The 23,962-nt window shown below is 56.5% G+C and overlaps 1 protein-coding gene across 2 annotated transcripts in view; it reads left to right on the top strand.

Moving 5' to 3' along the window:
* Nucleotides 1-23,962, top strand: part of CAMK2A (calcium/calmodulin dependent protein kinase II alpha) — a 34,542-nt gene that overhangs the window by 5,597 nt on the left and 4,983 nt on the right. The window contains exons 2-18 of one of the 2 annotated variants that reach the window (XM_039701153.1): nucleotides 189-283; nucleotides 3,612-3,671; nucleotides 7,274-7,328; nucleotides 7,572-7,637; nucleotides 9,241-9,313; nucleotides 9,657-9,759; nucleotides 10,197-10,280; nucleotides 10,921-11,015; nucleotides 11,395-11,517; nucleotides 12,250-12,333; nucleotides 13,655-13,697; nucleotides 15,375-15,415; nucleotides 19,846-19,878; nucleotides 20,966-21,014; nucleotides 22,297-22,372; nucleotides 23,192-23,286; nucleotides 23,627-23,864. In XM_039701153.1, the coding sequence (XP_039557087.1) occupies nucleotides 189-283; nucleotides 3,612-3,671; nucleotides 7,274-7,328; nucleotides 7,572-7,637; nucleotides 9,241-9,313; nucleotides 9,657-9,759; nucleotides 10,197-10,280; nucleotides 10,921-11,015; nucleotides 11,395-11,517; nucleotides 12,250-12,333; nucleotides 13,655-13,697; nucleotides 15,375-15,415; nucleotides 19,846-19,878; nucleotides 20,966-21,014; nucleotides 22,297-22,372; nucleotides 23,192-23,286; nucleotides 23,627-23,859 (1,408 nt within the window). In that variant the 3' untranslated portion in view covers nucleotides 23,860-23,864. The remainder of the gene's footprint in view (nucleotides 1-188; nucleotides 284-3,611; nucleotides 3,672-7,273; nucleotides 7,329-7,571; nucleotides 7,638-9,240; nucleotides 9,314-9,656; nucleotides 9,760-10,196; nucleotides 10,281-10,920; nucleotides 11,016-11,394; nucleotides 11,518-12,249; nucleotides 12,334-13,654; nucleotides 13,698-15,374; nucleotides 15,416-19,845; nucleotides 19,879-20,965; nucleotides 21,015-22,296; nucleotides 22,373-23,191; nucleotides 23,287-23,626; nucleotides 23,865-23,962) is intronic. The other variant, XM_039701154.1, reaches the window with a different exon arrangement.

The raw sequence follows: 23,962 nt of genomic DNA, 5'->3' as shown, positions 1-23,962 counted from the left end.
TCAAGGACAGTGGTGCAGGGAAGCCGGCTGAGATCCCTCCAGGCTTTGCACAAGTCCCTGCCCCAGCCAGCACCTACCCCATCCCCATCCTTGTCCCCATGCCTGTGGCTGCCCCTCACCCCACTCGAGGGCTGAGCTGTGCCTGCTGCCACGCCAAGCCCTTCACCTCTGGCTTCTCCCGTTCCCAGGGGCGCTTTCTCCATCGTCCGGAGATGCGTGAAGGTGTTGGCAGGACAAGAGTATGCGGCCAAGATCATCAACACCAAGAAGCTCTCTGCTCGAGGTAAGTACTGAGGGTGTTTTGGGGAAGGCAAGAGGTGAGCAGGGCGCAGGTAGTGGGGAATTTGTCCCCTCTGCATGGTGCTGGGGTGATGCCTTGATGTGCAATGAGGTGGGGACCCCTCATCCCACCCTGTCCCCACTCCCTGAGCTCCTTGATGGATGGGGTGAACATCCCATGGAGGTGCTTTGGTGGCTGCTTGCCACATCCCATCCCATCCCATCCCATCCCAGGGATGCATCCACAGCCTGGCTGTGCCAAGGCCCGGGGGAACTCCCAGACCCCAATCTGCCTCAGGAGCCAGAGGACCCCATTTCTGTCCCTGAGACTCCCCCACCACCCTGCACACACATTGCAGCAAAATGATGGTTACATCCTTGCAACAAGTCAGACCAGCTTTGGGTGCAGGGCAGCACAGTTATTTTGGAAACATAACTTCCTGAGAGGGCTCCTGCTGACACCCCATCCCTGCTCTGGGGTCTGTAAGTTTTCCTACCCACATACCTACACCAATGAAAGGGGAACATCCCTTCAGGTGGGGATTTGACTTCATTTCTACCTGGAATGGCCCTCACCCCTCGCTGCCACCTGCTCTGGTGGAGCATGTGGGCTGTTTGCTGCTGGAGGGTCTGTCCTGGTGGGTCTGTCTCTAGTGAGGCTGAGATGAGCCAGCACAGAAATCATCAACGGCTGCTTGCCACATCCCATCCCATCCCAGGGATGCATCCGCAGCCTGGCTGTGCCAAGGCCCGGGGGAACTCCCAGACCCCAATCTGCCTCAGGAGCCAGAGGACCCCATTTCTGTCCCTGAGACTCCCCCACCACCCTGCACACACATTGCAGCAAAATGATGGTTACATCCTTGCAACAAGTCAGACCAGCTTTGGGTGCAGGGCAGCACAGTTATTTTGGAAACATAACTTCCTGAGAGGGCTCCTGCTGACACCCCATCCCTGCTCTGGGGTCTGTAAGTTTTCCTACCCACATACCTACACCAATGAAAGGGGAACATCCCTTCAGGTGGGGATTTGACTTCATTTCTACCTGGAATGGCCCTCACCCCTCGCTGCCACCTGCTCTGGTGGAGCATGTGGGCTGTTTGCTGCTGGAGGGTCTGTCCTGGTGGGTCTGTCTCTAGTGAGGCTGAGATGAGCCAGCACAGAAATCATCAACCAGCCCTTGCCCCAAGCCAGGGACCCCTCTGCCCCCCTCCTCCCCACCTGGCAGAGGAGCTGTGATGAGCTGGATTGAAAGGACGAGGCAGCAGATGCCGTGTCCCCGCTCCGGCTCCTCCCTGGCTGTGGGGAGTGCAGGATGTGCGCTGGGAGGAAGCACCCTGCCAGGAGGGTTTAATTAACCTCCCTCGGCGTCTCTCCCAGTTCCACTGCTGACCTCCGAGGGCAAAATGAAATGCAGAAAAGAGTGACAAGCTCCTTTCTGACCTGGAATTAAACCAGCATGTCGCAGGATCCCTCCCACAGCGCTGCCAAAGCAGCACAGCACCGGCACTGCGCCCTGAGCTCCTCCAGCACCGGCCCTGCCCCTCTTCAGGGATGCAGATCATTTTCTTCCTTCCAAGCCAAAGGCTGGGCTCTGGGCAGGGTGTGCAGTGCTGGGCTCAGCCCTTGGCTCCTGCCCGTGTTCCCCAGCTGGCAAACGCCTCCCAGTTTTCAGGGCTGCCTGGAGCAGCAGATTGAGCCGCCCTCCCTTTGCTCCTCCTGCCTCCGCTCGCCTCCTCCGGCTGGTTGCCCCTCTCTGTTCTCTCCCGGGGTTTGTGCTGTCCCTGTAGTGCTCAGCAGTCCCCCGGAGAGGCTTCACTGGGGTTCTTTTCCCTGCTCTGCCAGCTGGAATCACCAACGACTCTGGCTAATGGTCTGGAATGTTCCTGCAGAGCTGGCAGGGAGGATGGCATTTCCCCAGATACAGAGGGCAAGCAGGAGAGAAGTGGGGAGGTGAGAGAAGCTGCAAAACATCCCCAGTCATGGTCTGTTTCTTTAGACATCCTCCTGGCTGCCAGCACAGAGGGGCCAGGAGGAGAGAAGGTGGAGATTTTGGAGGAAAAATGGGGTTTGGGTGTGTGCAGGAGCTGGCTTTGTGGTGTAAGAGAGGCTGTAAACCCACATCCCCAGTGAAATGCTTGCCCCACTGCTCATACTGCCCCTCCATCCCATCCCCATCACTGACCCCACAATGGACTGCAGTTGTGAGAACATCCTGAACTCCAGCCTCTCTTTGTCACCTGTCCCACCCTGGGAAGGCTGTCACCCTTAGATGTGGGGAGCTGCATGAGGCCACCAAGGTTCTGTCAGCCTTCAGCTGACAGCCTCCAGCACAGGCTGCAAAGCTCACCCCAAGGCCCAGGGTGCCTGTGGGACAGGACAGAGCCCTGGGGAAGCTGCAGCCCTGCAGGGAAGGGGCTGTGCTGCTTTCACAGCTCAGCGGTCGGAGACACCCAGGTTTGCTTTGATGCAGAGCGAGACTCTGGGGTGTGAACTGCAAGGTAGCAGTGAGAGCACTGAGAGACAGCAGCCCTAATTATATCCTCGCTTGTCCTGGCTGCTGAGAGCCTGCACAAAATGCCTCCAGTCAGGGTGGCTGGGTCAGGTGTGAGCAAGGAGAGAGGGGCAGAGGAAGAAACAAAATGATTTGCAGATTCATTCTGAGCTGTCCCAGGGCGGAGGATTTTTTGGCTCAGCTCAGCTTGCTTTGCCCAGAGCTCTGTTGTCTCACATCCCCAAGCTTGCTGAAAGCTGGGGAGTGGGACCTGTGCTTCCTGTTTGGAGCCAGGCACCAGCTCTGAGACAGGGCTCTGCAGTGTAGGAGAGCAAAGCCCTGGTGTGGAATGGCTGACAATGGTGAGGGGGAGTGAAGCCCACAGCCTCATTTCATCCTCACTCTTCTCACTGGTTCACTCTGCCTTCAATTGCTCCAGTTGCACCATGTGAGGCTGGCAATGTCCTGGCTGATTGCCTGTGCCTGGGTGAATAGGAGAAAGGGAGCAGTGCTGCCAGCAAGGATAACCCAGGCAAATCCAGGTGTTTGGGAGGGGATCAGAGATTGTGCAGGAAAGAGAAGGAAAAGGGGAGAGTGAGGGATCATTCCAAACCCAAGATTGCCCATGGCATCAGTGCCTGAGGGGCTTAGCCAGGGACTGCATCTGTGCTGGGATTGTGCCCAATTGTGCCCTGATGCAGAACTTATCCCAAAATCCGTAACTCTTTAGCAAAAAAACCCAAAAACTGCTCTGTCCCCCAGGTTTCCTGTGCCAACACCTCTCTGAGCCATTGATTCCCTTCCTCAGATCCTAATTTAGAGCTGTTGCCTCTTTCAGATCACCAGAAGCTGGAACGAGAAGCCCGGATCTGCCGTCTCCTGAAGCACCCCAACATTGGTAAGTGCAGGCTGCACCCACTGCTGCTGCTCCCTTCCCTCCCATGTTCCAGCCAGGGCTAGGGAGTCTCCAGCCACAACCCAGCCCTGTCTGCAGCAGCACGGGCTGGTTGTCCCAGAGGCTGAGGAGGGCTCGGTGTCACCCTGCCCTGATCTGCAGAGCCACCCCTCCTCTTCCTCCCGGGAAACAGCATCTTCAAAAGGGGTCATGGGGGAAAGGCCCCCACTGGGCACAGGGGGACTGCAGTCGGTCCGGACTGACCCACTTGGCCGTAGCTCCCTCGGGGAGAAGCGGAGCCCCAGGAGGCTGCAAGAGGCTATTTTTACTGCTCTCCCCCCGCTCGGGTGCCGTGTGCTCTGCATGCTCCAAAAAGCGGCTGCAGCTCGGAGCAGCAGCGGCAGCGCGGGGCGTGTAGGAGGAGCGATGGCGGGGGGAAGCGAAGACTTTCCCACCGACCGTCCATCTGAAAGTAGCCTCCTTCGGAAAAGCTGTTTCAGGAAAACTCCTGAGCCCCTGCAAAAGACAAAAATAGGCCAGAAGGAGAGAGAGAGAGAGAGAGAGAGAGAGAGAGGGGGGGAAAAAACTGCAGGAAAAAAAAAAATAAAAATCCCAAACTCCATTCTGAAAGTGATGCTGATGCAGGCTCTTGATCTCTGTGGATGGTCTGGGTGAACCCCCTCTTGTCTCTGCTGCACCCCAGGATGTACCAACTCCAGTGAGATCCTGCAGCTTTAGGGAAAGCATTTGGTGCTTTCTGTACCCTCTCAACCCACAGTCAGGAGCTGGGAGGGTTCCTGTGTGGCTGAGCTGCTCCCTGGCCCCCTCTCTGCTCTGGTGACCTCGATCCATCCTTCCCCAGGAGCTGCTGCAGCAGATTCAGGGAGCTAGAACCAGGGCCACTGGGACAAGCCATGTGGCTCCTGTCCCATAAATATTTCAGTTCCAAAAAAGACTGTCAGCTTCCATCTGTCTCGGGCACACGGCTGCATGGCAGGTCTCCACTGCCGGGGTGCCGGACCCTGCAGCACTCCCCAGCCTCTGCTCCAGCAGGACCAGGAGATGTCCTGCAGGGGTCCCTCCGGGGCCTCCAGCCTCCTCTTTGCACCAAAATACATGCGGAGATTGCCGAGACCTGAAGGAACAGACTGCAAGGTGTGTGAGTAGGAAGAAATACTAAACCTGGAGGAACTCACCGTGTGAGACTGCAGGATGGCACCTGCAGGTTCCCCAGCTCCCAGGCTCCCCAGGTTCCCAGCTTGGCCACAGATCTTTCCCACCACTGTCTTCCACCCTTCCCTCTCCATCACCTTCCCGTGGGGCTGCCAAGGTCTCTGAGGACCAAAAGACCTCAGCTGTCCCTGTCCCTGTCCCCCATCCCTGCACTACCCCTCACTGTTTGGCTGTGACCTGGCAGCTTCAGCGCTGCAAAGGCTGGAAGGGGTTAACAGCATGAGATGCTAACAAGCCCAATCTGCTGCTATTTATACCCAGGAGGCTCTTCTCCACCCCCCACCCCACACCCTCTTTCCTTTCACCCCCCTCTACTGCTCCTGCTGCCTGGAAACTTGGGCTTGCAGCTTCCCTTCCGTGAGCACAGGCGGCTCCGTACCCACACAGGAGCTGGAGCGACACTGCCACTCACAGCAGCCCGCTGAGGAACAGAGGCACTGCTGCTGATGGGGCAAAACAGCCCTGTCCAGCCCTTCCCCAGCTGCCAAGGGCTTTGCTGTCCTCCTGCTCCCTGCAGGGAGGGAGGTCCTTCCATCTCCCATGAGATGCCATGCTGCAGTTCCTGGAGGAACCAACCTCAGCTCTGCACCATGCCTGCTGGAGAGCCTCACATGGAAAATGTGCACGGGCAGCCAAAGGCAGGCCCAGGTCCCCAGGACCCCACAGCACTGGGTGATAGACTAGGGACAGCTCTTTCCATTCAGGGAAATCTTGCTATATTGGGAAAACTTTGGCTGCACCCAGCCCTGGAGTTTGAACTCCAGGTACTTGTCCTCTGACTCTCATTCCTGACGCTGTGTCCTGCTCCTGCCTTGGCTCTCAGCTCCGAGCTGGAGTGGTTTGGCCAGTGTGGCTCTCTCTGACTATGGGCAGTAACAGATACTTGTAGGATCAGGCTATATTTAGAGCAGCTGCTCCCTCTTATACCTTCTTGGCTCCTGGCAGCCACAGGCTTTGGGACTTCCCCAAGCAGGGAATGTATCTGGACCATATGCTTCTGGTTATCCTGGCCCTATCCACACCAAACTCACCCAATCCCTCTGAGAATACTTTGGCTTCTGTGGGATCCCAGGCGTGATACCCCCAAATCCCTCCCAGGCGAGATGAGAGGGAGGAAATGTGTTTCTTCAGCAGAGGAAGGCAGAAAAGCTGGGGCTGTATGTTGGAGGAAAACGGAGCAGACACAGATGTCAGAGCACAGGGGATGTCTGCAGAGGCCAGCAGTCGGGAGGGATAACTGGGAATGAGATGAGCAAGTTGTGTCAGTAGCCAAGACCACAGGAGAGACAGAAAAGCTGCTGCCCAGCCCATCAGCCCTGGTTTGCTCTGTGCCCTGGCCAGGTGAGGTGACGCTGCTGGCAGCACGCTCTTGGCAGCCTCTGGATTTGCCCACGGAGCTTGGAGACAGGAAAAGGACCAGCAAAGTGGTGTTTGCTGGCCTGGCAGATAAGAGAGACATGCTGCAGTGTCTGTGCTCAGCGCTGGGGTTGTTATCTCCCCTGGCTCACACTGAGTCTGGAGGATGTTTCCATATAGGGCTCAGCTGATTTAGATGCAGTAAAAGGGGCTAGGAGTAAAAACTCCCACAAAATCTCTCACCTGAATGTTTCTTTTTTCTTCCCTGATTCCCAACATTCTCAGATATGTTGAAAGTTGTATCAGGCTGAAACCAGGTGAGAGAGAGGAAGCATTGAATATTCATACCCTCAAGGGAATCAAACAAAATACCAGGTGGGGGCAGAGGATGCTGGATAAATCTCTGTTTATCCACTCTGTTTCTGTGCCAGTCCCCTTGCTGCACAGCTGCCTGCTAAGTGTGAGCAGGGATCTGAGCCTGAAACACCAGCATGCAGCAGGGTGACAGGTTTGTACCTGGCCAGGGATGTGCCCAAGGGGAGAGGGTGCCAGGAGATGGGGAAATTCATCCCCTGGAGATTCCCAAGGAGAAAAGGAAGGTCATGAGCAGAAAATAAAAAAGCCCTGTGGGTGCCAGAGTTGTGAGCTCAGCTCCCTGCTGAGCTCTCCCTCTGCTCGGGCACCTCTCCTGATGGGACTGGGGACACCCATGCCTGCAGCCCTCCCCGTGCCCAAGATAGCCCAGCAGCTTCCTGGAACCCTGGCCAGGCACAGCCCCGGGGCAGTCCCCAGTTTGGATGTGAACTTTGAGCCTTGCACGAGTGCCCCAGGCTGGGGCCATGGCTGGGGTCCCCCCGGTGAGCAGGGACCCCCACCCAGCCAGTGGCAATAGCAAGAGGAATAGCCCTGCTGTGCCCTTCCCCAGCTCCTGCCTGTGCCTGGAGGGGAGCAAAGGCATTCCCAGGGAGTGGGGTGGGAGCCAGGTGTACCCCATAACCCTTCTGTCTCTGCTGCAGTGAGGCTCCACGACAGCATCTCTGAAGAGGGCCACCACTACCTGATATTTGACCTGTGAGTAAAGCATCCCCTAACCCAGAGCAGCTCCCTGCTGCCCCCGGGGTGAGGTGACCTCCACCTCCCCCGAGCCCTTCCCACAGGCTGGCTTTGCACCAAACCCGGGTCCCCCAAGCCGGGCAGAGGGCAGGTCCCTGTGCTGCACCCCCGCTTCTCTCCCATGCATGGTGCAGTGCCATTTTTGGGGGCTTGCCAGGGCTGGGTGTGCTGTCAGTCAGTCCAGCCCCTGTTCTCTCGCAGGGTCACCGGTGGGGAGCTGTTTGAGGACATTGTGGCCAGGGAGTACTACAGCGAAGCGGACGCCAGGTGAGCCGGGCTGTGCAGGGACAGGGGGTGTCCCCTTCTCCCACAGGCTGCCCCCTCCCAGGGTCCTACATGACTGCCTTTCTGCAGCACCAGCTCGTTCTGTGCTGGGAGGTGGTTTACAGCCTCTCTGCAACACATACTCAGAGACTGGAACTGTGGTGCAAAAAAAAACCAAAAAAAACCCAAAAACAAAAAAACCCCCCAACAAAACAAAACAAAAAACCTAAAAAAACCCCAAACCAAAAGAAAACAAAAAAAACCAAAACCCTAAAACAAAACAACCAAAACAAAAACAAAACAAAACAACTCAAAAAACCTCCACCCAAATTGCTCCTTTTACTCGCTCAGCTCATGTGCCAGGAAGTGCGTGTGCTGCCACAGCACTGCTCTCCACTTTGACTCCCAGCCTTGCCCACAGCATCCTCATCCCCAGGGTGCTGGGGCAGCCAACATCTCACCTCACTGTAAATGAACAGGGTGTCGGGGGCTGCCTGGTCAGGGGGCACCAGGGCTCCCCAGGCTGGCAGGGAGGAATCCCAACACGAGGCTGGTGGCCAGCCAGGGCCACGACAGCACAGACACCCTGTGGATGTCATTCCTTCCCCCTGGAGCTGCATTCCAGCCATCTGCAAGAGCTTCTCTGGCATTTGCCACTTGAAAGCACTGAGGAGGAGCAGTCAAGACAGGCTGTGCTGAGCTCTGCTCCCTCCCACACTCCCACTGGCACTTCCCAGGTGCCTTCTGCAGAGCCATTTCATCCCCCCTTTGGTCCCTGCAGCTCATCCAGGGGACAGTATTGGTCTCATTCTTTTGAGGGGACATGATCTGGCCCTCTCCAGTCTCCAGATATCACTGTGCCTCTTGGCTTTGCCCCCAGGCTAAGCATAGCCTGTATGTATGTCCAAGAGGGTGGTAAACTCCACACTGCCTCTCTGCACGGAAATATCCTTTATTTCTAGGCAGAAAACAATCTAATTTAATGGGCTGCCTGCACTGAATCCACTTACAGCCCATCCACTTATTAGTGTCATACAAATAAAATAAAATACATGTAAATAAAGACCTTCTGCCTTGCACATAAGCTGTTTTGGAGCAGAAGTGATCAGTGCCTCTGTCTTTTTCCCTTCCTGTCTCACGCACACAGCAGAGCTGGAATGTAATGAACTAGATGTAAAGCAAGCAGACCCAGTAGAGCCACCTGCATTAGAGGAAAGCAGGGAAATGGGGCTGGAGCAAAGGTTGCACAGTGCACATCTGCTCTGCCTGGGTTTGGAGACCAAATCTTTGCTGGAATTTTGGTTCCACTGTTGGTCTCCAGCTCCTCGCCTCCCGTGCTGCTCCTGTGGGGTCCCCACGGGCTCAGCTGTGTCCCCTAAGCTCCTACTCACCATTATTTGGTGCCCAATAGCTCTGTTAGGTCCTTTCTGGGTTAGAACTGCTCCCCACAGGTGTGTGGGTGTCGGTGGAGGGGGATGCTGAGCTGGGCTGCTGATGGCAGCGCGATGGGGAGAGGGGCAGAGGGGTGAAATGCAGCAGAACAGAAGTGTCTGACAAAACTCTGCCTCACCGGGCACTTGTGTGAGCTTTGTCCTGTCTCCCACAGCCACTGCATCCAGCAGATCCTGGAGGCCGTCCTGCACTGCCACCAGATGGGGGTGGTTCACCGGGATCTGAAGGTAGGAGCTGCAGGGAGAGCGCCCGTGGGAGGACAGGGCACCCCATCTGTGGTGCCAAACACTGGAACAATGCCCAGAGCCCTTCGGGGCTGCTGACACAGCGGGAGGAACACGTGCAGGGCTGCGGGGAACCCACGGAGCAGAGCCCACCCCATAGTGAAATGACACAGGGGAGATGGGGTAGGGAGCTCCTTGCAGTCTGCGATCCCCTAAGGATCCAGGGACGCCAGGACAAAGAGCAGGACAAGGCACTCGGGGAGCACATCCAGACCTTCCTCTGGGAAGTTGGGAAGCTCCCCCTGCCGAGAGCAGAGCCCCTGAGGGGTTTTCACTCCTTGTGCAGCCCGAGAACCTGCTGCTGGCATCCAAGCTGAAGGGGGCTGCCGTCAAGCTGGCTGACTTCGGCCTCGCCATCGAGGTGGAGGGCGACCAGCAGGCGTGGTTTGGTGAGTAGCACTGGCCTGAGCTGGGGTCTCCTCCAGCTCTCCTTGGCGTGGTGGCTCAGGGGGGCTCCAGGACCCCGAGCCCAGGGTTGTGGGAGAGCCCAGCAGCACCAGCCCAGGATGCACTGTGGATGAGCAGGAGCAAACAGCCCCACAGGGACTCTGTGAGTCACCGAGGCGTCCTGGTGAGATGGACAAGCCAGGAACAGGGGCAGAGCAGTGGGAGGAAAGCCTCTCCAAGAGATGGAAGTGCACAGCAGAGCACTCCAGCCTTGGCAGCACCTGGGGTTTGGCATTGGCAGAAACACAGTTTGCTCTGCCCTCGGCAGTCACAGAGGTTCTGGAAGGAGGGTGTCTGTGCCGGGGTGGGGATGTGCCAGCACGCTCGGCTTGGAGCAGTCCCTGCTGGTGAGCCGGGCGTGACGGGCTGTCTGTCCCAGGTTTCGCCGGCACCCCGGGATACCTGTCCCCCGAGGTGCTCCGGAAGGACCCTTATGGCAAAGCCGTGGATCTGTGGGCTTGCGGTGAGTCAGAGCGGGGCTGGGATGCCGGGCTGGGCTGGGCTGGGCTGGGCCGGGCCGGGCCGGGCCGGGCCGGGCTGGGCTGGGCTGGGCGGGATGAGGCAGGCTGCTCACCCAGCGTGTCCCAAACTGCAGTTTCCAGTCACATCTCAGGGAAGTCAGGATGCAGGATTTCCCCAGGAGGTGGCACATCACCCCGGGCAACGCACTCTCTCCCAATCCAGTGCACCCTTCTCTGAAGGATCACCCCCCTTTGGGTACATAACTCCCATTATGTACCCAAAGCTCTCAGTCAGGCGAGACACTGCCTCTCTTCCCTGTGGTGCTGGTGCAGTCAGGCAATGCCTCCCTGCACTTGCAGCCATAGGGGAGCCTTTCTCCATCCACAGTGGGGAGGAGGCATCACCCACCCCTGCCAGGGCACCCACTTTGGGCTCAGTGTGGTGGCTGCCAGAGCCCTGAACCTCCCCAGGTGCTGAACCAGACCCATCAACAAGCCTTTTGCTCTTTAAACACTGAGCAAATCTTCATGCTTCCCTAATTTCTGTTTCTCTGCTTGAGCTTGATCAGTCCCCAGGCTGTGTGTGCCCCTGCCTCCAGCAATGAATTCTTTCCCACTGATCCTGTCTCCTCTCCTGGGCAGGTGTCATCCTCTACATCCTGCTGGTTGGGTACCCACCCTTTTGGGATGAAGACCAGCACCGACTCTACCAGCAGATCAAGGCTGGGGCTTACGATGTGAGTGGGTTTGTCTTGCTTCCCCTTTCACCGTCTCCTCTCTCTCCTGCTGCCCCTTCCTCGCAGCCTGCTGCTCTAGAAGAGCAGCCAAGACAAATTCTGACTGATGGGAGCAAGAACTTTCCTCTGCCCCGGCCACAGAGCATTGTTGCCATGGCCAGGCACACACATTGGCACATTTCAGGGCCCCTTTGTAGGAGAGACAGGTCTTGTCCTGAGCCTTCCAACTTCCTCCTTCCACTCCTGCTTTTTGGTTTTACACCTGGCAACTCTTTCCAGTGACCACCATTTCTCCAACCTGTCCCAAGCTGCAGGAGAAGCAACCCAAGAGCAGAGGAGCTCTCTGCCATCTCTCACCCTGGTCCCTTTGCTTTGGCAGTTCCCCTCCCCTGAATGGGACACGGTCACTCCTGAAGCAAAAGATCTCATCAACAAGATGTTGACCATAAACCCATCCAAGCGCATCACGGCAGCCGAGGCGCTGAAGCACCCCTGGATATCGGTGAGCTGGGGCTGACGGTGGAGAGATGGGGGGATTCACAAGCGGGGAACATCTCATTGGGGATCACTGGTGATCAAACATGCTGCCAGCTCTCTTCTCCATCCTGGGAAGATGGTTTCCTGGCAGGGTTCCTCTCAATGCTCTCACAGCAGCATTTTCCCTGAGGTTTTACAGCAGAAAAAAAGCTTGTGAATGCAAACAGCATGTTCCTGGGGGACCTGGTGATGGGAGGGACACACAGGCTCCCTGCCCTGTGGGAACACACTAATTTCTCAGTGTCACACTGTGCTGGGGGGTCTTTCTTCAGAGACAATGGGAGCAGGCTCATGTTTATCCACCCATCTACTCCAGCAGCAATCCCCCCACCCTTCACTGCATCCCGCTGTTTCAGCTGCTGGTTCTCACTCTGAATCAGATCCGAAAGGCAGGAGGAATCTGTGGGCTTAACCACACACATGCAAACCCTGAGCACATTGCTAAACGTGGCTGGTCAGTCAAGGGGTTAACTCAGAGGGCAGCCAGTTCTCCACACACCCCCACCACCAGAGCAGATCCTGCTGACTCCAAAGCTTCCATCTCCCACTGCCCATTAAACTTTTATCTGCTGCTGCTGCAGGCAGCTCTGGCCCGTGCCTCGGCCATGGGAGATCCTACACGTGTGTGAGCATGTGAGAGCCAGGCTGGGGGTCCCTTCCCCCAGAACTGCTCTGAGCCAGGTCTCTCTCCCCCCAGCACCGTGCCACCGTGGCGTCATGCATGCACAGGCAGGAGACAGTGGACTGTCTGAAGAAGTTCAACGCCCGGAGGAAGCTGAAGGTAACTCTGTCCAAGCTGGCTGCTAAATGCATGATCAGATCACTGGTGGCTCGTTCCCTGGGTGGGAAATGATAGGGTGGTGTCTATGGCAGTGGTGTGGGGGTGATGGGCATTTGGGGACCCCATTGTGGAGAAGGGGAAGGAGGACTGAGTGGGATGACAGCTTCATGTGCTGGGGCTGCCAGCTGCTCAAAGAAAGCCATGGTGAAGGAAAGCACTGAGTCACACTGGACACTGGGTGAGGACTTTTCCACTGGAGCCAGTGTCAAGATAGCTTCTTTTTGGGGCTGGACACAGGCCTGAGAGGCCTGAGACCTTTTGCTTGATGGCCAAGACACTTTGCAGCAAAGAATAAAGTGATCCACAGACAGACAAAAAGCTCACCCACCCCAGCAGCCCCACAGCCTTTCCCTTCTCGGGTGCTGCCATCCACCACAGCCTGGATCCCTCTGAAATCACCACCTCCAGCTTGAGCTCCTCCTGAGGCACCCATCTCCCGGGTGCTGCTCAGCCTCAGCTGGCAGCAGGGCGCTGGGAATGGGCTCTGGAGCTCACAGTGCTGCCTGCAGAGCGGGTGAGGCTGGTCTGTGCCACAGCCCCAGCCATCCGCGCTCCAGGCCTGAGCTCAGCCTCACACAGGGCACTGCAGCTGCACACCGCTTACAGGATTATCAAGCAAAGAAACTGGCTATAAACCATTATTACTTTTCAGCTAGACAAGTAATCAAATTAGTTCAGGCATACGCTTCAAAATAGTAATCCATTATTGTAATCAATTAGTCCAAAGTAATCTCGTTATACACTTAGCAACTAGTTAGTAGAATCAGATGGAAAAAGAGAAGCATTTTTACAAATTTTGTTTTGTAGTGGTGATCTTTGCGTGGCTTCCATGAGCAATCCCTGCCCTGCTGCTCTGAGCTGGCACAGCTTTAATCACAATTAAATCCAGTTCCACTCCCAGTGTGTCCCCTTGTTGCCAGCTGCTGGCCCCAGTCACTGGGGTTGTGCTTCATCCAGGACAGGATAGTATGAGAATGAAAAGTGCCCTGCAGATATTTAATATCCCTTTAATCTCGGAGAGAAGGCAGTTTTAGAGAATGCAACCCAATGCCAGCCATGGTGCTGGGGTATGGAGTCAGGTATTGAGAGCTGCCTTTGATGGCAGGAGGAGAATATCCCTCCGTGGGCCAGTTTCCTTCCTTGCAGTGGCTGGGGGACAGGTGCTGAGCAGGGCTTTCCTCCCCCAGGGATGGGGGCAGCAGCAGGCTGCAGGGGCCCGGGGTCCAGCACACCCTTTCCTTCTGCCTTCCTTGTCTTTCAGGGAGCCATCCTCACCACCATGCTGGCCACCAGGAACTTCTCCGGTAGGTGCTGACTCTGGGACTCATCTCCTTGTCTTACAGGATACCCAGGGCAAACCCATAGGGTCCCTGGAGAGCTGGCTTTGCCTCTTGTGTCACAGAGAGGCTGGGGATGCAGCCTTGTGCCTCTGGGGATGTGTGGCTTTGGGTGCTCCTCCAGGAGAGGTCACCTGGCACCTCCAGGCTGGCTGCTGGCTTGGGATGCAAGAGAAAAATTGTGTGGTTGAGGCTCAGTGATCCACAGTGCTTTAGGGTTTTGGGGTTTGTGTGCACCCAACCATGTGGCTTTTGCAGGGATGGGGATGTGGGTGCTGGGGGCAGCCAGAGCTCAAGCAGCTGGTTTTGTGTCCTCCTGGAGATGTTTGTGGCTCAGGGAGAGCATCCTCTGCATCGGGAGTAGGGAAAGGCCCTGGCGCCACTGCAGGCAGGTGGCAGCAGGATCTCGCAGGTCTCTCCCCAGGCAGGTGATGCTCATCCTGCAGGATTCCCCACTCTCTTCCCTCCATCCCGAGGGCTGCCATGGCACCAGGACAGAGCGTGGCAGCCCAGCCTGTTCTCTGGAGAGGTCTCAGTGCAGCCAGAACCCCCTGCTCCAGTGCCCTCCCTGAGAGCTGTTCCACTGGGGACACCTCACTGCATATGGGATTTCACAGGCGATTCCCCAGGCATGGAACCAAAGGGAGCCGTGTCACTGCAGGGCTCACGCACCCGCTGTCACCTCCTGCCCTCCCCAGTGCTGGGCTGGCCCTGCAGCGATGCTGCAGGGCTGGGACACACCAGCCAAGCCCTGCACGCTGCTCAGCTGGCTGGGGGCAGCTGTTTGGGGTCACTTGGGTGTTTCAGAGGCTCCCCGAGTGTTAGGTGGAGGAGGTGGGCAGGGGTGCCAGGCCAGAGGGCTGTGGCCAGGGCTGGTATCTGCATTTGTCGTGGGGGGATCGTGCTGACACATTTAGCACTTGTGGCGGCGCTGGAGGAGTCCGGCAGCTGGGGGGATCCGATGTCAGCCCCACGCCGGGAGAGGCGGACAGGAAGCATGGAAAGGAAGGAAGTTCAGAGCATCTCTGCCAGCGCTGCCCGTCCCACGCAGGGCTCAGCAGTGTCCCCTGGCCGGGGACAGGCGCTGGGCTCCAGCGGTGCCGCCCCGCGCTGGGGTCCGGGCAGCGGGGAGCGCAGCCGGGGGCTGGGGCAGTGTCCGCAGCCGTGGGTGGGCACGGGGCAAGGCGCCTGCTTTTCATCCGTGTCAAAATGCGGGCTCGCAGCTGTCGGGCCGGCGGGCCGGCAGCACATGATCCCGGCAGCGTGGGGCTAAAATTAGAGGGCGGCAGGCGGGCAGCCCATTCCTGCACACCGCAGCACGCCGGGCCAAGAGCAGCGCCCGGCCAGAGCCCGCCTCTGCCGGGCAGCGCTGCCAGCCCCCTCCCGCCGCCCCAGGGACCTGGCGTGACGTTAGGGCTCGGGTCATGCCCCCGGCCAAGAGCCACCGCGCTCGGACAGGACAGTGCTGGCAAGGTCGCCCCTGAGCTGCCAGGGCTGCAGCGCTGATTGCTGGAGAGAAGCCGGACCCAGCGGGCGGGCCGGGGGCTGCTGCCGCCCTGGCACCCGGCACCATGCTGCTGATCCTCGCCCTCCTGGTGCTGGTGCCCTGCCTGGCTCTGCTAATCTCCTTCCTCCTCTCTCCAGGAGGCAAAAGTGGTGGCAACAAGAAGAATGACGGCGTGAAGGTAAGCTCAGGCCGGTGCCCTGTGCTGCGGGGCGGTGCTGGGGGTCTCTGTGCCGTGCCGTGCCGTGCCGTGCCGTGCCGGCGGTGAGCGTTTCCGTGCCCTGCTGCCCGTGGGCTCCCCGTGCTGTGCCCGTGGTCTCGGCGCCACGCCGGCAGTCCCTGCTGCACCCCGCGCTGTAAAGGGCAGCTGCTGGCTCGGCTGTCCCGGGTGTCCCCGTGCCACCGGCCAGGCTGCCAGGGCAGGAGGCTGTGCAGGGCAGCGGGTGGTGCTGGAGGGGGAGCTCGCTGCTGTTTCAGTGCCGGCAATAGGGGCCTGTCCCCCGCTGCCCCCAGGGAGGGGGACAGGCAGAGGCTGGACCAGGACAGGGGGCAGGAGGAGGCAGCTTTGCAGCCCAGGACCAGCAGCTGTCTAGGGGATGGGTGGCTCAGCTCCTGCTCGCTCAGCCTGGGGGTCCTGCTGCAGCTGGTGAGACTGGTCCCAGTTCCTGTCCCATCCTGTGCCAAGGGCTGGTGTGCTGCTGGGTGACACCTGGGTGCTTTTAACTGCTGCTTGTCCCCTGTGCCCAGTGCAGACAGCAAAGAAACGTGGTGGTGCTTCGACAGAGTAAATGGCTTGGTGATGCTCTAAAAACAAGCTGGTGCTTGGTGGGTCGTGTTTCTTGGGCTGCAGAGCCTGCAGGTTCATCAGCCCCTCCGATGTGGGGTGCAGCACTGCTCCAGCACAAGGAGGCTCCAGGAGGCAGCAGAATTCTGCTGACATGGAGAGGTGGTGGATAACGGTGGTTATTGAGCTCTGTTAAACTCCTCCTGCAGGAAGGAATGGTCCATGTGAGGGTCCTTCTCTCCTTACCTGTTCTCTTCATAAATACAATGGATCTCTCAGCAAGGGAGAGCTGGCGTGGTGACATCCTCCATCGTGGTGACATCCTCCATCGTCAGGCAGAGCTTTGGGAGCTGGACTGCACTGTGGCCACTCTTCCTCCTCCATAGGGGCCCTTTGCTGGGAGAACCTACAGAACCTTCTCCCACCCTTTTTCAGGGACTCAAACTGCTGGGCTGTGACAGGTGCAGGATTTTGGAAGAGCAGAGCCTCAGCCAGCTTCTTCCTTCCTCAGTACAAATGGTTGCTGAAGCTGACAGTCTAGGGATGGCATGTGTTTCTCTCACTCTTCCCAGACCCAGCAGCTGGGACAGGGGAAGCCTGCAGGGACTGAGACTGCACAACCCTCCAAACCTGGGCTCAGCTCCACGAGAGGCCGTTCTGGCCATACAGTGTTATTCTGCAGCATGAGGCTGCTGGCCTGCATGGCTCTGAGAGGACATTACTTTGGGCTGTCGGGATATCATGAGGCTCCCAGGACATAATTAATAGTGCTGGGGCTGGCAGATCCCATGGTAGTCACAACACCCCATGTGCCAGCCACTGCTGGCCTGTCCTCTGCTGCTCTGAGGTCCCAGTTGCTTCTGAGTCACCTAAGATGTGACACCACAGGTAGAGATGACTTGCCACAAGCTCCTTGCTGGAGCACAGGTGAGACCAAAGAGAAGATGCATTTTTAACCTATTAAAGGAGAGATTGCTGGATGAAGAGGCTTCATCAGGCACAGTCCTGAATCTAATTTTCTGGCAAAAAGGGACAGTTTTGAATTTCTGTGTTGTGGTAGACAGCCATTTGCCAGCCCAGCTTGCTAATGATGCTTCCTGTTGGACTTCAAAGGAGCTTTGAGGGCAGACATTATCCTGGGAAAAGAGGCACTTCCTATTGTAGCCAAATAGCTTGTTTGGGTGAACAGCCTACTTGCTTTTCACTGAAACTCAGTGAGGAGAGTCTGGTTTCAGAGCAGGATCAGAGAGGCTGGTTTGCATCCCCAGCCCTCAGCCCTCACTGATGAGAAGGGAGCAGATCATGAGGCTTCATTCCAAGTACCACCAACCCACCAGCACTCATCTGAAGAGTGTGGACAAACTCTGAGAATGAACTTGCTTTTTTATTGCCCCCTTTTCAACAAGTAAAGGGGAGACAGCTTGGCTAGATGGCCAGGAAGGTGCAGGAGGAGAAGACAAGGTAGAGACAACACTGCCAACAGCTTCCTTGCATTGTCCACCTTCAGCATAACCATCCCCACCTCTCATTTCCATGCTCAGCCTGGGGGAACCTGCAGCATAACTCACGCAGGGGGACACGGGGAGGCTGGGTGTTGTGGGTGAAGCTCTAATGGCCCACTGGGCAACCAGCAGATGTCAGGACACTGCTGAGCAGTGTTGACTCCTTTAACTGGCTGGAAAAGCAAGGTAGGAGCCTGGAAGCCTGCCTTGAGTGGTTGGCACGGTGGGAAGGGAGTGGTGCTCCCTGCTCAGAGCAGGGCCACGTGGTGTGGGTCACTGTCAGGGGAGTGGTGTCACCCCTGCCTTTCCTGCCCAAGCTGTGCTGGGGGCAGCAGGCAGCTGGAGCTGCCCTCTGGCCTGTCTGCACAGCCCTCCAACACCAGCACGGTGCCAGCCCAGGCTGAGAGGGCTCAAAACTCACCCTCCTGAGGAAGTTCCTCACCTATAAAATCATTCCTGGGACCAGCAATCCCCCTCGAGCCCTCCTCTGGGATCTGGGGAAGGTCCTCTGGTGCCAGCAGCTATGATACTTTCACTGCCCCGTGTAGTGTCACATCTTGTCCCATTGTAAACTGATGGAGTCACTGCCCCGTGTCCCATCCTGTCCCGTCCTGGACTGGTGAGCTCACTGCCCCGTGTTCATCCTGTTACTGTATGTCCAGACTCGACATAGCAGTCACTGCTTTGTGTTGCATTCTGTTGCGTCTGAAATTTCTGCAGTTTGCTGCCCTGTCTCGTCCTTGGGTAGCAGAAGCTGTCAGTCCTTCCTGCAACAGCCCAGCTCCAGTGGCTCCCTTTCTCCGTGAGGTTCATGATAAAATGCCACAGCTCACTCTGCCCTTTAGGATGTCTTTTTTTTTGGTGAAGGAAGGGTGAGAGATGGCCCAGTGCCTAAAGGGGTTACAAGAGTGCTGGAGAGGGACTTTGGACAAGGGCATGGAGTGACAGAACAGGGGGAATGGCTTCACACAGATAAAGGGCAGGTTTAGATTGGATATAAGGAGGAAATTATTTATTGTGAGAGTGTTGAGTACTGAACAGATTGCTCAGAGAAGCTGTGGGTGCCCCATTGCTGGAAGTGGTCAAGGCCAAGTTAGATGGGGCTGTGAGCAACCTGGTCTACTGGGAATTGGAGAGATCTTTAAGGTCCCTTCCAATCCAAACCATTCTGTGATTCCATGATTCTGTGGCCTAGCAAGGAATGGGAGAGCAGCAGTAGTAGAGGGGGAAACTCACTGAGGATGCTGGTGGGACTCAGGTTATGAAAGGAGCAATGAGGGAAAATGGATATCATCAGTTTTTATGCTGTAGCCCACCCACGCACCCTAATGGGTTGCTCTATGGACTTTTCCAGGAGATTTGCACAGTGTGTGCTGCTTTTCCCTCTGCAGGGCAGACACAGCTGGTGCCTTGTTAAATATGCTGGTACAGCACTTTGTTATTTGCACTGCAGATTCTGATTTGTGCACGTTGGTATTCCCTGACGCACACTGGGATTCATTCCCTGGGAGCCAGAGGTGCAGAAGGGGTACGAGGTCAGCAGGCATGTCCCCCTGTCTCCTGGCTAAATTAAAGATGGAGATGGGCAGCAGAGCACAGTAAGGGAGTCCAGAAGTAGTTTGGGATTTCAAGCAGAAGAGTGGATATGGGGTCATCCAACTAAAAAACCTTAAAGCCTAATGGTAGTGGTCAAAGATGGAGACAAATGTGCAGGTCTTTTCTTTGGAGTCCTGACTTAAAGCACTGGAGCTGTGCTCAGGACTGCTTCCCACACTGTGAGCCTGCCTTGAGGCCTTAATGCCTTTCTGGCCTTAAACCAGCCAGCTTAGTTTCAAACCAGCCACAAAGCTAAAGGAGTGTCTCCCCAGCAGTCAGTGCCATCAGCAGGTGCACCCAGAGCAGATCCAGGGAAGTCAGTAGAGCATTCACACTGGGCACAGGGCTGTGGTGAAGCTGCCTTAGCTTTTCAGTACCCTGCTTCTGTTCCTGTGAGCTTGCCGGCCTGGTGACAGGCCACCAGAGTGGTCTTTGACTCCTAGGAGATTCCCTTTTGGACTAGCCAGGTCCTTGGGATGAGCAGCCCCAGAGATTGTGGCAGGTCAGGAGAGAAAAGTGCTGGCAGGAATGCGGGGAGGGAGCTGCAAGTCACCACCAACGCTGCAGCCAGCGGCACGTCCCCGCAGGAGCAACGAGTCCCTCCGCGCCTTTCGTTTGCCCAAGAGGACCAAGAAGGGTGGCTCAGGAGCTCCTGCCTTTCATGTGCTGCTCTCAGCCTTTCTCACTCTGTGTCTCTTCCTGTTCCATCTCTTCTCCTTGTTTTTCCAGAAAAGAAAGTCCAGTTCCAGCGTTCAGTTAATGGTGAGTGTCCTTCGTCTTCCTAAATGCCGATATTGCTGGGCCTCTCCACATGTTCCAGCTTCCCCCGTTTTTGGAAGTTACCTCGGGGTAGGGAAGAAGGGACAGCGGGGTTGGAGGGAACATCCTCAAAGCCGTATCACCCACAAACCCCATTAACAGGGTTGGTGCAGGCACTTGCTGGCCACCAGCTGGTGGGAAGCCAGCCCTGGTTCTTGCTGATGGGTTCTCATGCCGTTTCTCCCAGTTCTCCTGACTCAGGTCTGCAGGCTGCATCGGTCCAAGGAGCCTTGGAGAAACACCTTCCATGCCTCTGCGGGGACTGTATGGTCATGGGACACCTTGCCAACCTACATCGGGGTCTTCTGGGTAATACACAAGCAAGGCTCTGCTGGGAAGAGCTAGCAGAGCCATTGCTCTAGCTCCGCTAGCAGAGTTGCCTTGATGAGGCTCCCGGAGAGAGACGGGGGGTCAGTACCCCTCTCCCCCCAAATCTGTGTAGTGCTCAGCTGTTTATTGAAAGAGCTGTGTCTCAGCCTTCAGTGGTCCATGTGGGTCTTGGAAGCACTGTTTTATTGTACATTTCTCTCCCTACTCTGCGGTCAGTGTGGTCTCTCTCACTCCTGCACAGTCCCCTCTTTCTCATCCCAGCTCCTTCTCGCTGTTAATTTGTACATCTCTCTCTTTATCGTACAGTCAACATGGTGTCTTCCACCCCTGCACAGCCCCTCTCCCTGCCCCTCCGGCAACGCTCCTAGGAACCCACCACATGGCCCCTGGACCTGCCCCCCTCTCTGTCCCCACAGGTGTCAGTAGGAAGGGCAGCGCCGTTCCTACGAGACCCTCCACAGCCCACCTCTTGTGCCCTTGGCGACAAGGAGTGGAGGTCAGGGAGGGCTCTGCCAGTGCTGCCCCAGAGCTGTGGTTGAGGACAGGTTGGACCTGCTGGCGTTTTCCTTGGTTTCTGTCTGTTGGCACAGTTGAGCGCTGTGGGGTCAGACTCGGGGGGCTGTCGAACACACGAGCACCATCTGGCACGGGGAGAAGACTCTTCTCACCACGCCGTGTCTCCTTTCTGTTCTTTGCTCAGGAATCGTCGGAGAGCACCAACACCACCATTGAGGACGAAGACACCAAAGGTACCAGTGGGGGCAAGTGGGAAGGTGGGCAGGCTGTTTTGGAGGTCTGGCCACCCCTCATGAGATATTTGTCACAGCAAAACCCACCACCACCCAGCTGCCTCAGGGCCTGTCAGAAGTTGCTTTAACTCCTCACTGCTGGGTTGCTGACAGGAGCAGCTGGGGCACTGCTGGTGAGGAGAGAGGTGCTCCCATGAACAGGGATGTTCCCTGAAAGCAGGTGAGGAAATGGCAGAAATCTGCAGGGATAGCAGCCTGGCTGCTCTTTTAAAATAAGCTTCCCTTTGGGAAAAGCCTCCAGGGGAAATCCCTGTCTGCTGCCTGCCTGCCTGCCTGCCAGAGGCAGCTTTCTAAGAATAACCCAGGGAATAATTTATCCGTGTTAATTTGTAAAGTCTCTCGGTGAAGTGATCCCGGCACAAAGCAAAATGGACTTTGGCCTGACATGAGAGCTAATGGAACAACTTGTCCTCCTGGAGAGGGGCTCCTTGGGGCTGGATGTGGAGGCAGGTGGTGCTCAGGAAGGGATGGGATTCCCTCGCCTTTCTGAACAACTCCTAGGAACACGCTCCCTCTCCTTTCATGAGTCACAATGCAAAGGGAAAAAAAAGTCAAGCATGATGCCAATTTGCATTTGAAGCAGAGCTTTGTTAAGAATCCCGGGGTTACCTCTGACAGTTCCTCCTGCATCCCTGGGAGCCCCAGAGCCATTCTTGCAGCCCATTCCTTCCCAGATGAACCAGCAGAGCCTGGAATCTCTGTCAGAGGCTGCACAGTTCTGTGCCCTTTGCAGGGTCCCTTCTTGTATCTGCTGGGGTGGCTGCACATGTCACTCACCCATTCTCCTCCCTTCTGAGACTGTCTTTTCCCATTTCAAAAGGAAGGTGAGAGCATCCTTGGTCCAGCTTGCCCTAGCTGGCTTCTGCTGTGACTTCATGGGCTAGAGGGTCCCAGCTTAGCAAGGTTTTTCAGCCAAGACCATCCTGTCCCAGCTTTTGGGCTGAGGGTAGCTTCCCACTTGGTGATTAACCTTTTGGCTCTTTAGGAGACTACAGGCATTTTCAGTTTTGCCCTGGCTTGGAAAATCTGGAGATGAAGAGCCCTTCTCCACCTCTCTCTCCCCAGTCACTCTCCTGCTTTTTCCCTGTACATTTTCCAAAGTCCCCCCACATCCTGTGGTCTGTTTCTGGTGAGATAAAGATCTCTCACCGATATGGTAACACCAGTGCCTACTTCTGGTTTGTTTTATCCTTTTATTTCCCTTTTCTCTTTAAACCAACAGTACGGAAGCAAGAAATCATTAAAGTCACAGAGCAGCTGATTGAAGCAATAAGCAATGGCGACTTCGAGTCCTACACGTGAGTGTGCCCAGAGTGGGTTTGGGCTGGGAGAGGGCTCAGCCTCCCAGACCAGGGTCTCTCACTCTTACAGTGCTGCCCAGGAGATTTACTGCTGCCCACGGCAGGGTGACCAGGTTAATGTTGTGGGGAAGAGTGGAGACCATCCAAGAGAAGAAGGAAACATCAGTTTCCAAGCCTGATGCTGCTCTTGAGCTCAGCTGACCACAGTTCTCTGATCTCACTGTCACAGATGAGCCCAATTTTTGGTTTGCAGAAAGAGGAATAATTGTAAACATGACTTATGGTGAAAGAAGTGTTTGTATCCATGGAATCCATTATATCCAGATTGCCACAGGCTGCTCTGAAGTGTAGATGATTTCTGCTTGCTGAGCTGATGCTGTTCAGAGTACACTTCTTCTGTGTCCAAGCTGATGTAATTAGTGATGTCTGAGTGAGTGCAGGTTGTCATCCCTGCCTCAGAGGATCGCAGCAGGGATATTTTGACACAGAGAAGATAATATGAGCTTTTTCCCTGATGTATTCCTTTCTTGTAAAGAAGATGACAGTGTTTGAGGAGATTTAATTGCAGAGGGTGACTGATGGAGAAGGCACCCTGCTTTGGTGGGGCCTTGGCTACAGTTAGTGGGCAGGAGGGGAGGTGTGTTGGGAAGAATGCAGGATTGACATCAGATTTTTGCAAGAATTACTGGTGCAGACACTCCTCAGCCTCAGGCTGAGGGAGCCATCCCAAGCAGGAGGCATTTGGGTTCTTCAGGCTCTCATGCCAGAAGTGGTGAGATAACCTCTCCCCTTTCTCTCCCTTTCCTGGCTCCCCAGGAAGATGTGTGACCCTGGAATGACTGCTTTTGAGCCTGAGGCTCTGGGCAACCTTGTGGAAGGCCTGGATTTCCACCGATTCTACTTTGAAAACCGTAAGCAGCTTTCTGAGGGACCCCTCCCACCTCCCAAGTGCCTGTCTTGACCTCCTTCAGTTTTTTGGGGGGAATAGGGCTAGGATTGCTGTGGGAGCATCTCTGGCTCATCTGGAAGATCCCAGTAGGGGCTTTAGGTCATATGGGGCCAGGTGTTTGTAGAGGTTAGCTGTTTTCTAGATGGACCCATCCTGAATCCACCTGTACAGCATTTACTCAGCCCCATCAACCAGAGAGCTTAACACACGTGTCTCCCCTTCCAAAATTGCTGCCACCCTGAGCAAGAGGCACCCAAACTCCTTCCCCTGCCTAAATCCACTTGTGCTTGTCCCCTCTCCAGTGTGGTCGCGGAACAGCAAGCCCGTGCACACGACGATCCTGAACCCCCACATCCACCTGATGGGGGACGAGTCTGCCTGCATTGCCTACATTCGCATCACGCAGTACGTGGACTCCGGAGGGATCCCCCGCACTGCCCAGTCCGAGGAGACCCGCATCTGGCACCGCCGGGATGGCAAATGGCAGATTGTTCACTTCCACAGATCCGGCGCGCCCTCGGTCCTACCGCAGTAAGCCCTGTGAGCATCCAGGCAAGGGGCACGGGGCATGGGCAGGGCTGGCTGCGGGCACGGGCAGCGCTGGGGCTCACAGGGTCTGGGATCCTCTCCTGAGCATC

The sequence above is a fragment of the Passer montanus genome, unplaced genomic scaffold (assembly GCF_014805655.1).
Source record: "Passer montanus isolate IOZ18808 unplaced genomic scaffold, ASM1480565v1 scaffold15, whole genome shotgun sequence".
In the NCBI taxonomy this organism is placed as follows: domain Eukaryota; kingdom Metazoa; phylum Chordata; class Aves; order Passeriformes; family Passeridae; genus Passer; species Passer montanus.
This window is presented reverse-complemented; position numbering and strand designations above follow the sequence as displayed.